This window comes from Bidens hawaiensis, unplaced genomic scaffold (genome assembly GCF_021521415.1).
Source record: "Bidens hawaiensis isolate Kalapana, Puna unplaced genomic scaffold, B.hawaiensis_p1.1 tig00053289_1, whole genome shotgun sequence".
In the NCBI taxonomy this organism is placed as follows: domain Eukaryota; kingdom Viridiplantae; phylum Streptophyta; class Magnoliopsida; order Asterales; family Asteraceae; genus Bidens; species Bidens hawaiensis.
Window position 1 is genome coordinate 71661 of NW_027499607.1, and position 13983 is coordinate 85643.

Here is a 13983-nt window from a genome sequence, read left to right on the forward strand (position 1 = left end):
AGGGCAAATAAACCTGCTACTTTTGACTCTGCTGTTGAACTTGCAGAAGTGGTTTACGCTGACCTGGCTGAGGACGATGTGGTGGTGGAGGAAAAGAAGAAGAAGAAATGGGCTACCACTGCTAAGCGGTCTGGCGAGATGGTGACAACAACTGATGAGAGGAAGGCCAAGGTTGGGAACAAGGATGCATGTAAGACGTGTGGGCAAGTGCATCGGGGAGAATGTAGGACTGGGACAGACAGGTGCTATCGGTGTGGAAAGAGTGGGCATTATTCTCGAGAATGCCCTGATCGTCCAAAGTGCTTCAAATGCGGAAAAGCTGACCACATGGCTAGGGATTGCAAGGAATCAGGGGCGGGAGGTGCGAAAGGATAAAGACTTGGGGAAACTGCAGAGAGGAACACTTGATGAAGGAATAATTGCTCATGCAATGGTTTTATTAAGTTACTTTTGCTTAAGGACTTGTTTTGTGTTAAGGTTTAAAACTTATGTTTATCAGTGACGTGTAATATATTGAGTTTGGTTATGAATGATTATTATGCTATGATGAAAGGTTGTTTTAGACAATAGTGTTAAAAGTACTAATCGAAGCCTTGGAAGGATGAGATGAGTCTTGGTACATCGAGGGTCTCATGGACGAGCTACCTTAAATAGCTAAAACACATGACCACCATTCGATGGCTGCAAAGTCGGGAGTAAGAAGGATAACCCAGAAGGCAAAGGCGATTCGATAAAGTGTGTAAATATAAGAAGTTTTCCTTTTATAGGGAATAAGTTTGGTTTCGGGGACGAAACCTCTTTAAGGAGGGAAGACTTGTAACATCCCGAAATTTCCAAAATGATATTAATTATATTACTTAATAATAGAGGGAAATTTACTCGGGTTATCGGGAAATAAATAAATAGAGTAGGAGTTGGTATGGGTCGGGCTAGTGTTGGGTAATGGATATGGGTTATGGACTTGGGTTATGAAAGAAGGAAGGAGAGTCCATGGGCTTAAGCCCATGATCCCTAAATATAAATACCATTAACCACCATTTAATCCTCATTCTCACATATTCCATACACACACACCCAAAACACACACGGCCCGAACCAAGATCCGAAGGCGAAAACCCGAGCTTGTTGGTGCTGGAACGTTGTGACGGACCAAAACAACATCAAGGCTTAACCGTGTTCGTAGTTCGACTCGTTCAAGGTACGTTTATAGTTAGAAATCGTTCGTGTAGGTTCGGGTTGATTTGAGAAATGATAGATCTGAGTTTGTATGGTAAAAACGAATCCAACAAAGCTAATCTTACTGAAAATGGTTATGATTTGATGGGTTAATCGATTGATAAAAAGAACCCGTAACCTATATGCCTAAATCGCACCCTTTAAACATCGATGTTAGGTCGATTTGATGGTTGGGGTTTGTAGGCGCTGGTCAGACGATCCCGTGGGTACCTAAATCGAGTTATTTGGTTAAGAAACGAAGGTGATTAAGGGATTTAAGAACGAACAGTAGCTGCAGACGACAACTTCGCCTGCAAGCTAAGTTCGCCTGATGAACTTCGCCTGCAAGCCAAGTTCGCCTGATGACAACTTCGCCTAAAGCCAAGTTCGCCTAATGACAGCTTCGCCTAAAGCCAAGTTCGCCTGATGACAGCTTCGCCTGCAAGCCAAGTTCGCCTGATGACAGCTTCGCCTAAAGCCAAGTTCGCCTGATGACAGCTTCGCCTGCAAGCCAAGTTCGCCTGATGACAGCTTCGCCTAAAGCCAAGTTCGCCTGATGACATCTTCGCCTAAAGCCAAGTTCGCCTGATGACAACTTCGCCTAAAGCCAAGTTCGCCTAAGGTTTAACTTCGCCTAAAGCTAAGTTCGCCTAAGGTTTAACTTCGCCTAAAGTCAAGTTCGATTAGAGAATAGATTAAAACGATAAGTAAAAGTAAGCTAATACTAGGCCGCCAGATTAGATCAAGCGAGTATTGATACGTGTAACTTATACAGTCAACCGAGCACAGTTAAAGAAGGGATTTACAACTATCAGAGGAAGAAGCAGAGTTCAGGTGAGTTTCTAGCCCCATTCCTTGTTATGTTTTCGGGGCTGTGTGCATACTCGATGTGTTGTTAATACATTTATCCTAAGTGATAAGTGTATGCCATATGTGATATATGTGATGGATATGAATGATTGCTTGTCGGTACGCGAACGATCTTCGGATATTGCGCGTACTGTCAGGTTAAAAATAAAGGTACGAATATTATATATCGAAGATGTATGAATATTACAAATGAATACTTGTCGGGGCGTGAACGATCTTCGGATATTGCACGTAACGACAAGGGGTATGGTTGTTAAATGAAGGATGTAAAGAACGCCTAGAGTGTTCTTATGCTATAATGTAATTATTGTATATGTGAAGTATGTGTATACAGGTACACGAATGGTATGTGAGTTCTACGTTCGACATAGTAAGTTAGGATGGCAAATCCCTCTAACTTCTGTTGGACATAGACTTGGCAGGTGATGGCGTAGTTAAGGACTGCGAGCCTTATACGTGATGTAGATGATGGATGTAAACGTAGATAGGGACGGTGGGCCTTATACGTGTTATAGGAGATAGACGCCAACGTAGATAAGGACTGCGGACCTTATACGTAACGTAGATAAGGACTGCGGACCTTATACGTAATATAGATAGGCGTCAGCACAGGAAAGGACTGTGGACCTTATACGTGCTTTATTTGTAGCATAGGGGAGGACTGCGGACCTCGTACGTGCTATGAATTAGGTTGCAACATAGGGAAGGACCGTGGACCTTGTACGTGTTGTGGATATATGATGGTATAGGGAAGGACCGCGGACCTTGTACGTACCATGAATGGTGAACATAGGTAAGGACTGCGGACCTTTTACGTGTTCACGATCGTGAGTACAGGTATAGACGGCGGACTATGAACGTACTCTCGGTAGACTGAGGTTAGTGATTGTAGATATGTATGTATGTATGGTAGCAAGTATGTATGTAGAACAGAAGGGTAACTAGTGAAGTATGGATATGTATCTTCAGATATGTATGTATGTGTTGTATTGTATGGCGTACGATTAACTAGAACTCACTCAGCGTAGCTGACTTTTAGTATGCACGCAGGTGAGTAGGATGAGGCAGCTCGCTTGAGGAGACACGTGGCACTGAATAAGAGGCTGGCATCGGAAGACTCAAGACGTTTAAGTTAATGTTCGTTAATTTTGAAAGACAAAATAATGTTTTAAGACAAGACGTGTTTTGTTACGAAATGTTTTATGAAAGCTTTTATATTCCGCGAATGTTTTAATTAACTCTGATATTTAGAACTGCGTTTATGAGTAAATCCAACGCTAAAGTAGGGCTACCGGGTTCGGGGCGTCACAAGTATTTTATGTTAAATGAACAAACTTAAAATATAAATATTAGTTGAAGTATTGAAATTGTGTCATATAATAATAGGGCACGAGGAAACGATAGACTAACCGATTTCTGGCAAAGACGAGTTTTCCACAAATCCCCTTGTTTTAATAATTGAATGTATAAATGTGTTTGAGGGAAAGACACATTTTGTAAGCATTTTATTTTACAATTGTATTAAATGTAATGGGTTAAATCAGAGTGGCGTAGACTAACCAATTTCTGGCAAAGGTGAGTTTCCCACAAATCCCATTGTTTTAATAATTGAACATATAAAACACATTTTGTAAGCATTTTATTTTACAATTGTATTAAATGTAACGGGTTAAATCAGAGTGGCGTGAAATACTTAGGTAAGGAAACAACTGCCTAAATATAGTATGAACGCGAAGGTAAGGAAACAACTACCCGGTCGTTATAGCAGTTAACCTTGTATTGGGACGTAGAAATATTGATAGATCTATCGGGGTGACGCCCTGCCTGCCGACCAGTCGCTCTGGTTAAATGTTGAGGGCAAATATTTTGAGTTTGGTATATGTCGGGTTATAGATTTAAATTCCTTGCATGTGTCATATTTCTTGTAAACTTATAACTAATACACTTGTTAAAATAATAAAATGTTGGTTTTAAATCATTGGATAAAGTTTGAATTATGGATTACCTTAATAAGCGTTCGAAGAGGATTATATATAACTACTGGTTTCAAAATTCATGATTTTAAAAATTGAGAACTCACTAACCTTGCATTGACAAAATATTTTAAATGTGTCTTTTAGGTAAATAAAAAAGTGGAAGCTTCGTGGAGGGCGTAGAAAAGAGGACGTGTGTTTGAATAGTAACAGTTAACTTTCAAAGTTTGGACTTGTGATTGAATAAAACCGTGTAATATGACATGCGAAAAAACTCTGATGGTTGAATAAAGTCCAAGTTATGTATTATATGTAAATTTGATTATGATTGGCTGAACGGTGTCTGTCACCAACCGAAATGACTTGGTCAAAGTTTTCTGCTGTTTAATTAAGATTTCAGGGTGTGACATTTTCCAACATCAACATTCTTCATCATCCCTATCAAGTTTGGTACCTTGTTCCATATAAAAAGCACTTGATTTACAACCCAACATACCACTATCTTCCAAAATGTTCATCACATATTTTCTTTGACTGAGGGCAAGACCATCTTTTGTCCATTCTACTTCGATTCCTAGAAAATACTTCAAAACACCAAGGTCTTTAATTCTGAATTTTCTATTAAGAAACTCTTTGTTTCTTCAATTTTATTTGAGTTGTTACCCACAATGATAACGTCATCTACATAAATATGAGCAACCTCAAATATACTTCTTGTTTTAAATATAAAAAGCGAGTGATCAGGTTTAAATTGTTCAAAGCCAAACTCGTGCAAAGCATATGCGAACTTTTGATACCAATTCCTAGATGTCTGTTTCAGCCCATAGATGGATTTCTTTAGCTTGCAAACCTTTGTTTCCTTTCCTTTGTCAAAACTTTGTGGGATCTTCATATAAATTTCTTCGTCCAAGTCACCATGCAGGAAAGCATTATTAACATCCAACTGATGAATTATCCAGTTCTTTTTTACCGCCACTACTAAGAGCATACGAACGATGACAAGTTTTGCTACTGGGGAAAATGTGTCATGGAAGTCAATTCTTTCTATTTGAGTAAAGACCTTTGCCATCAACCTTGCTTTGTATCTTTCTATCTCCCCATTTGGTTTATATTTTAATTTGAACACCCACTTTGAATCTATGGCTCGTTTTCCCTCCGATAGATCCTCAAGAGTCCACGTGCCATTAGTCTCAAGTGCCTGTATTTATTTTTTCATCGCCTCCCTCTAATTTTCATTCTGAGCTGCTTGCTTAAAAGTTTTTGGCTCATCATTTAAACTGATGGTCGTTAAACAGGCTTTATGTGAATTAGAAAATTTATCATAAGGAATTAAATTGGCAATAGAATGTACCGTTGAGCATTGTTGGCTTGACTCAAGTGAAGCTTGATCAATGGATGGTGGGAGATTCACAACATAATTATTGAGTCGAGTAGGACGAGTTCTAGTTTGTTTTTCCATGGTGGGCTCTTCTTGTCTTGTTTCTGTTTGGGTTGTGGGTTCGGTCAAATTGGCTTGCTCAATGTTCTCAGTTTCAGCTATGGGTTTTACCACTTGGGTCGGTCCTTCATTTTGCATGACAACATCACCTTCATGCACATTACTATTTACGCCATCGTTTTGGCTATCAGGTTCTGGCCCATTCTCTTCATGTATATTACTCTTGTTTTTGTGTGGATTTTGATCATCATAATACCATGTTGGAAAAATTTTCGGTTCTTCATCTTCCCCTTGGTCAACGTGTGAGTCATGAGGAAATATGCTCTCAACAAACTTCACGTCTCTAGACACTATTATCTTGCCATTCTTTACATCATAAATCTTATAACCCCTGTACCCCGCAAATATCCCAAAAATATTCTTGGTCTCCCCGTTCCTCAAACTTGTCACCCCTTGTTTCAGTGCTACGATAATACACAAGGCACCCGGAAACCTTTAAACTTTCATAATCAGGTTTTTGTCCATAAATGATCTCATAGGGGTCTTGTTTTTAATGGCTTCTGAAGGAAGTTGGTTTATAATGTAGCCGGCGATCATGACGCATTCTCCCCAATAGCATGTGGATAACTTAGCTTCAAATTTCAAAGCCCTTTCCGTTTCGAGGAGATGACGGTGCTTTCGCTCCATAAATCCATTTTTTTGTGGGGGTATGTGGGCAAGTGATCTCTAGAAGAATACCATGCTTGGTGTAAAAGTTGAGCATTCTGTTCGAGGTAAATTCACCACCATTGTCACTTCTAATTCTCTTGACAAGTTTATTAAATTGTGTATAATCATTTTATGGAAACCAATTAAACAATCACTCGCTTCTGTCTTATGTTTTATAAGGAACACCCACACAGTCCGACTAAAATCATCAACTATGGTTAAAAAATAATCGGCACCTGTGAGTGAAGGAGTTCTATACCTTCCCCAAATATGATAATGTAAAAGCTCAAAACAACTTTGACTTTTTACTGAACTTATTGGAAAAGATAATCTGGTAAATTTAGCTCTAGTGCAAGAATCACCAAGTGTACCATTTGTTCACAAAGAAACATTCTTAAGAAAATCCAAAAGACAAAGTTTTACATGTGAAGCGTGTCCAAGACGCTTATGCCAAAAATCACTAACAGTTTCCATTGCCATTGCCTTTCTCCTGCTCCATACCATGCTCATATGATAGAGCCCATATTTGCATTTACCTACCCCAATTAACTTTCTCGAGTTCAGGGCATGCATACCACAAAATTCAGGAAAAAATGTTACCGCACACTGCAAATCATTCGCTTAACGACTAACAGATATGAGATTGCAAGTAAACGTTGGGACGCGTAAAACATTCTCAATTCGTATTCCGTTGGGTAGGGCACATGACCCTCTTCCTTTCATTGAAATGGAGGAACCGTTGGGTATAGTAAAGGGCAATTCATACGTGTTTTTCAGATCATTATTAAACCAATTGAGTCTGTGAGTGATGTGATCGGTAGCACCCGAATCCACAAAACAATTGCTACTAGTTTTGAATTTACTTTCCATGTTGGCGATTGGTGGAACCTTGGTTTGAACTGAAGCGCCTTTAACGGTAAATATTTCAAAAAATTGTTGGTATTACTTGTAGTTTAAACCGGGAATATGGCTGTTTTGGGCTTTATTGTATGACATGCTGCCTGTTGTGTTTAGTATTGACGGCGTTGGTGATTTGTGATGGAAAAAAGCGATCATTGGATGATAAAAAGAATTATTTATCTTGGACTTTTCAACTTCTCGAGTCCCAACTGTCCCAACACATTCATGGGGATTTCAATTATTAACGTAATCTCCATGTTATATTAATATAAAATTGAGGAAAATAATACCAAACTAGTTGGCGCACCTGCCGCGATGCGGTGTAGTTGGGTTGCCCACCAGTTATTGATGTTCTCTGTATGTTGGTGTGTTTTGGTTATATATGCTGCATAGACATAGTGTCTTGGGGACATATATGCTAGTATAGGCTACATAATATTCAAGACATTTTGAAACCCCAGTTGCCCTATATTATTTACTTGGGTATTCTTGGGTTTACATATACCAAAAAATCTTGCTTTGTCCTGCCAAGACTGCTAGATGTCATTGGTCTTCCTGTTCCCCGAAAAGCTTATGTGCCCTTATTTTTCATGCTTCTTTTCTTCTGGATCTGTCATTTATTGTATTAATTAGGTACCTTCAAAATTAACAATAGACAGTCGACTGGCGTGTAGGAACCAAGTAATCGGAATGGGGTGAAATATGGCACGAAGGGCATAGAAACATGGCACGAACGGCATATTGGTCAAGATTCAATTGTAGGAAAGTAGTTTGTCAAACTATAGTGTTAAAAGTTAAGTTGCAACTGGTATCAAGACTTATATGTTAGGCAAGCATCAGTTATCAGTTCACAACCAGTCTATGGAGCTGCAATTTGACAAAATTGCGCTTCATATCATAGTTGACCATAATACCCATGACAGCATAATTGACCAATGCAACAGAACCATAAAAGACAAACCCTGACGATTCCTCCACCGATCACTTTGTAGCAGAAGAAAAAACATATAACAGCAACATCATACGAAACTACCACAACCACAAAAGGAGACATGATAACGAAAACATACCCCAACAAACATGAAATGCATGGCGACATGCGATACGCCTAATTTGTATGAGACATTGCATGCCAACTACATAGTAGACCGCCAATACAAATCTCCCGGTACACTTTAAAAGTCAGCATACGTAAAGAATGAAAAGCATGTGTCACTCATATAGTCATATGTAGGGCTGTCCAAAATAGTGAAATACCCTAACCCGATTAACCCAACCCGACATGAACCCAAATAAGCTAATTAGGGTCGGGTTAAACATGGTCAGAAAGTCCTAAACGGTTATTCGGGAGGGTCTGATTTTAGGTTTGTTTTAGAAAAAAAAAATCAGTTTTCGGGTTAACCCAAATAACCAAAATAGTTTAACTTAATCTAGCAAGTGCCAGACTTAATAGATGCCTAAACTATATAAGCAAAACTACAACTTGTGAGAACTAAAACTTATATTTTAAATAGGCATGCTCCCAAAAGCTTTAACCAAATTATTAGTCAAACAACTGGATAAACGAAACTTCCAACTCTAGATGAATACAACAATCTTAACTCTTTAGCTCTACGTTTCACATAACAATCACCAGTAATGCTTATGTAATTTAATCAAGCATTTAGTAAGTTTATTTAAGGCTCAAAATAAAATCTTGCTAAAATAAATATTCTAAAATAAAGAATTCACACCCTCCAAAATCACTTACCCGAAACCCAATTTACCGAACCCGACAAACCTGAACCTTAATAGGGTCAGGCTGCGAGTCAGTTGTACTTTTTAAAACCTGACTAACCCGACCCAATTAACCCGAAACCCAAATAGGTTGACCGATTAACATCCCTGGTCATATGTATCTAACTAACTTTAACTGTTTTAAGTAATGTTTACCCACATGAAACCTTCCCAAAGAAAAAAAGCAAATGCTCTGATTGTTAAAAAGAAAAAAGAAAAGAACACAAAACATGCACTATAAGCAACAAAACAAATATCTCTCAACCATTTCATTAAAGGCGCATGCATGTTAGTTCATAACAGTGAAACAACAAATTGAGCAGCACACCTGGACAGTCAACACATTTAAAGAATGAAAAACACTTATTAGTCATATAGTTATCTGTATGAAAGTAGCTTTAACCGTTTAGAAGTCTTAATAGTCAGTTTGAACTTTGAAGTGTACGTTACAATCTAAATGTTTGCTAGCCTGGTCCGATGGTCAAAAAGAAGATAGCACATGATAAATCATGCATCCTAGCACATACACCAAAAAACATCATAAGACTGATGTGATAACAAAACAAAAATTATGTCAAACATTTCATCAAACACTTGGCGTTACCTCATGCCCAAAAAACAACATACAACATCAAGCATATGAAAGAGAGTCACACTAAAGCCTAAAAACGAACACAACGAACAACTGCAATGCAGCACAACAAACACACATAATGATCCTCGAATCAGAATGTGAGAAAAGAAAAGGCAAGTGCCAGAGACAACAAAGACACCCACCTACGACCAACTCAAATCACAGCATAAATGACGTAAGCCATCACCAGCGATAGAAAAAACATATGTCAAATAACCTACCAAGCAATCATCAAAACTAAAAATCCACGGCAGAGAAACCATTCAAGGAGGACGGCAACCATGAAATATAATTATCTTATGAGAAATAAACATGAAGTGGAAAAGAACACTAAAGATCTGGCATAAGGAGAATAAAAACACGTAGCACATCAATAGAGATTAGAGTCAGATGGCAAAATAAAATAATAAAAACAACGTACAACATTCACAACATAATTTACAACCGTCAATGCCCACACTCTCCCGAAATTGTTATCTTATAAATGGGTTAACAGGAACCGATTCTTTGATCACAAGCCCTCTTATTTGTCTCCTTTAAAATCCCAAAATCCAGATATTTAATTTCGGGCCGGTGGACAGGGACAGAAAATAATGATAAGATGGTGGTTTGAGGTTGATCTTGGGTGGTGGCTGTGGTGAGTTTAGGGTTTCAGTAGGTTTGAGCGGTAGAATACCATACCATAAACAATTACCAAAACTGAAAAAACCAAAGGATATAAATACAAAGTCATACCATGAATAAGGAAACAATAGTAAAAAATAATCTCTTTCTATACGATATTACGTATATGAAGAGAGGGAATTGCCACCATGTTGAGTGAGCGGTTTAGAACAAGTGATGGGGGTTGAGATCAGGCTACACATTCTCTTATTTTAGCTTGGGAAATAATGTCAAATTTGTATTTAGATTGAGTTAGGAAAAGACCTTGGGAATGAGGGTGACTTCATCTCAAAGGAAGTAAGAAAGGGTACCTAAATCCCTTAGAGAGATTTTAGAAGCAAGAATTTGAATAAAGTTATCGACTTTAGGAGTAGAACGGCCGGTAATGATTATGCCATCAACATAAACAAGAATAAAAATAGGAATGGAACTATGAGGATGATAAAATAGAGAGGGATTAGAGATGGTCAATTTAAAACCATAGGGGAGTACGTAATGCTTGAGTCCGATGCTTGGTGAAGATCGAAAGTAGCATGGTTCAGTTTGCAAACATACGAGGGACATGAAGGATCTAATAATGCCAAGAGGTTGGGATAGTATACATCTTCCTGCAATGTTCCTTGGCGTTTATATCAAGTTGACGGGGTGCCTAGTTATGAGACTTGGAAAAAAAGAGAATCAATTGTAGGGTAGCGGGTTTAAGAACCGAATGAAAGTCTCAACATAATCAATGTCATGTCTTTGGTTGAAGCTTTTGGACTAAACGTGCTTTGAGACGTTCAATGGTGGCCATCAGATTTATATTCAGTGTGAAAGACCCAATTGAGTCCAACGACATTAGTAGTGGAAGTGGAGGGAACTAAACTCCAGGTGTTGTTCCCTTCTAAAGCTTCAAATTCGTCTAACATGCATGGCTTGGTTCCAAAGAAGTTTTTAAAGGGCATAACAAAGTTTTAATTAGTGGATACCACAATATGTATATAGTATAGTGATCAACAAAGGTTCTGTACACAGAACCCGTTTGTATACATGTAAGTTAATGGGGATCGGTATAGATTACCAAGTTCTATAGAATTCAATCTCTCACTAAGTACCTGTTATTGTTTACTTTAATCATTTTCTAGTTGTCACACTCACCGTCATTGTGATAACAATGACAAAAAAGATGGTGAAAATAAGTTTGTGTGCTGGTGTAAATAAGGAGCCACTCCTGCAGATTATCAAGATGTGTATCTGAAGAAATCAATGCTTGAATTGCATGTCTATCATGCATTATTCTGCCAAGTTCTAACACAAATTTATGTTACTGTGAATTTTATACATGCAAATGGCAGGATACAAATAAATAGCATTAGCATCTCATTTCAATGTGACTGTGAAAGACAGACTAGCATTGATGGAGAGCATACCCGGTGTACTAGGCTCCCACGTTTACGTAGGGTCCCGGAGGGGCCGGATCGCTTCATGATCTAATGCACACGCAGCCTTACCTTACACCTTTTTGTGCAAGAGGTTGTTTCCATGGGAAGAGGCCGGATTGTTTCACCACTTTATAACAATCTCCAAAATGCACAGGTAGTTGAACCAGAATGCGAAGTGCGAACTATTACTAACTGAAGATTCACAACCTTAATAAAGCTCTTGTTCATATGTAAATTAAAAATATATAAGATGTTGAAGCCTTTAGCTGGATTAGAGCATCTATAGCAAGCTCCTTTTTCCTAGGTTTGGATCTACATGGCAATGAGCAAACTTAGAAGACACAAACCTCCGGTTGTGGAGTGAAGGTGGGTGTCAAGTCCATCCTTGCAAACTTGTAAAGAACTAGTGATGTGGCACCCCCTCTCATATGCACATACATATATATTATACATATACACATTTAATATTATTTTAATGAGGTTTGTGGAGGTTTGTTGTTTTGAAAGAAAATAATGTTTTTAAGAAAAGTTTAAAATATGACGTGGGGAGATATGACGATTTGTATTAATACATGCTCCCTAGATTTTACATGAGATTTTGGATCTATGTGAAAGGAAACTACAGTAGACATTGTATATGCATGGTGCAATAGACACAAAAATAACAAATGATCAAACTGCCTGTTTAATTGGTACTTTGGTTATTTGATTGATTATGTGTTCATTATTAGTGATACGTTCTTGATATGATTGATGGGATAGTTTGTGAAACATTATCATGTACGGTACGTATCTTCAATCTATCTTATATATATATATCTATCTTTAATCTTAATGTTAAATATATATAAACGAAATCTTTAAATATTCTCTGGTTTCTCCTTACATTCTCTCAAGTCATCGGATTGTTTTATTTGTAAATTGAGGTTTCTCATGTATTTGACCCGAATTCACATGTATGTGTCTCACCAAATCCAGATAGCCTTTAAACAGGTTATAACATTTCATTAAATTAAAAATTAATCTCACCAAATATTTGATATGAAAGTCCTATAAAATATAGATATATTAAAAATTAATATCAGATTAAAAAATAGATATTATTTATAATTAAGTAACAATTTTATATAAAAAAAATAAGTGGGTCATGGGTTTCACCAAACCCAGATAGCTTTTAAACCGGGTTATAGCATCTCAGTTACTTGTGAATCTTTTTCATCATCAAATCCTAAGTATATTATTAATTTACTTTCAATAAATAAAATTAAAATCCAAAAAAATATATATTAAAAGCGAATAATGTAATACAAACCCGGTAATATGGTACGTATCTTCAGTTATATATATATTACCAAGTGATTTTCTTATTCCTACTTTGCCATCAAAGTTTTATTTATATTAAATTCTTATTTTTACTCAAAGTTTCATTTATATTAAAAACCAACTTGAAAACTTTATTTTTTTATACTTTGAATTTAGTTTTGTCTTTCATGCTTTGGTTATCAAACTTTCAACTTTTCTCATGAGACTTTTATCATCTAACTTTGGCCATCAAACATATAAAACCAGCTTCAAAAGTTTTCCATTTTATACTTTGACCAACAAACTTTCAATTTTTGTGCAAAATATTTTTTTATGGTAGTGATGTATTGTAATGAACCAAAACGATACCGATTGAGTTTCTTCCTCGTACCGTGACAACGCTTGTTTAAAGCAGCTACAAAGAGAAGGTTTGGGTACTTTCCGGTATCCGGCAAGGTAACTAGTAGAAGCATTAGGGTTCCTTAGTTCCTTCACGAATCAAGTAGCGCGCCGGTTTAAAACAACAACAACAGAGAGATATTTTGGATCTTTCGGGTTTCGAGTAGAGACGTTATGATTCCTTCGCGAATCAAGTTTGACCTGACGCAACGTGGTCTTTAACTTGTTCAACAATTAAGACATGTCTAAATGATTCAACCAAAAGAAATAAGCCCCTCATGTTTTTTTCATTTCCATAAACCCCCTCTTGCTTTTTTCATCCACACAAACCCCCCTTCGTAGCATTCACCTCTATAAATTGATTCGGTCTCTCCTTATTTCTCCATCTCTAAGAGAAAATGAGAATTGCTAATTTCTTTTTCTTTGCTCTTTCTAGTTTGCTTACACTTTTGTTGGCTCGAGAAGCTAATGGTGCAGTGTTTGGAGAAACCAAAAGGTTAATTGATATGGTTAACCAAAAAGGGCCATTTGTTGGCATTGTGATCCCTAATACTTTTGAATTGAACCCTCTTCTAAATCATCCTGAATACAAGCCTAGTAAACTCATTGTCGATGTTGATGGTACGCACTTACATATTTTAATAACCGATTAATATATAACACGTTGATGTTTCCTTTTATACC

The 13983-nt window shown here is 37.3% G+C and overlaps 1 protein-coding gene across 2 annotated transcripts in view; it reads left to right on the forward strand.

The window, feature by feature from the left end:
* The window catches only part of LOC143600076 (bark storage protein A-like), a 32478-nt gene that overhangs the window by 16635 nt on the left and 1860 nt on the right, over window positions 1–13983 (forward strand). The window contains exon 1 of one of the 2 annotated variants that reach the window (XM_077077865.1): window positions 13698–13920. The exons of the other annotated variant lie outside the window; for it this stretch is intronic. Coding sequence (XP_076933980.1) covers window positions 13698–13920 — 223 coding nt within the window. Of the gene's footprint in view, window positions 1–13697; window positions 13921–13983 lie in introns of those variants that run through there. 2 annotated transcript variants of the gene reach the window in all.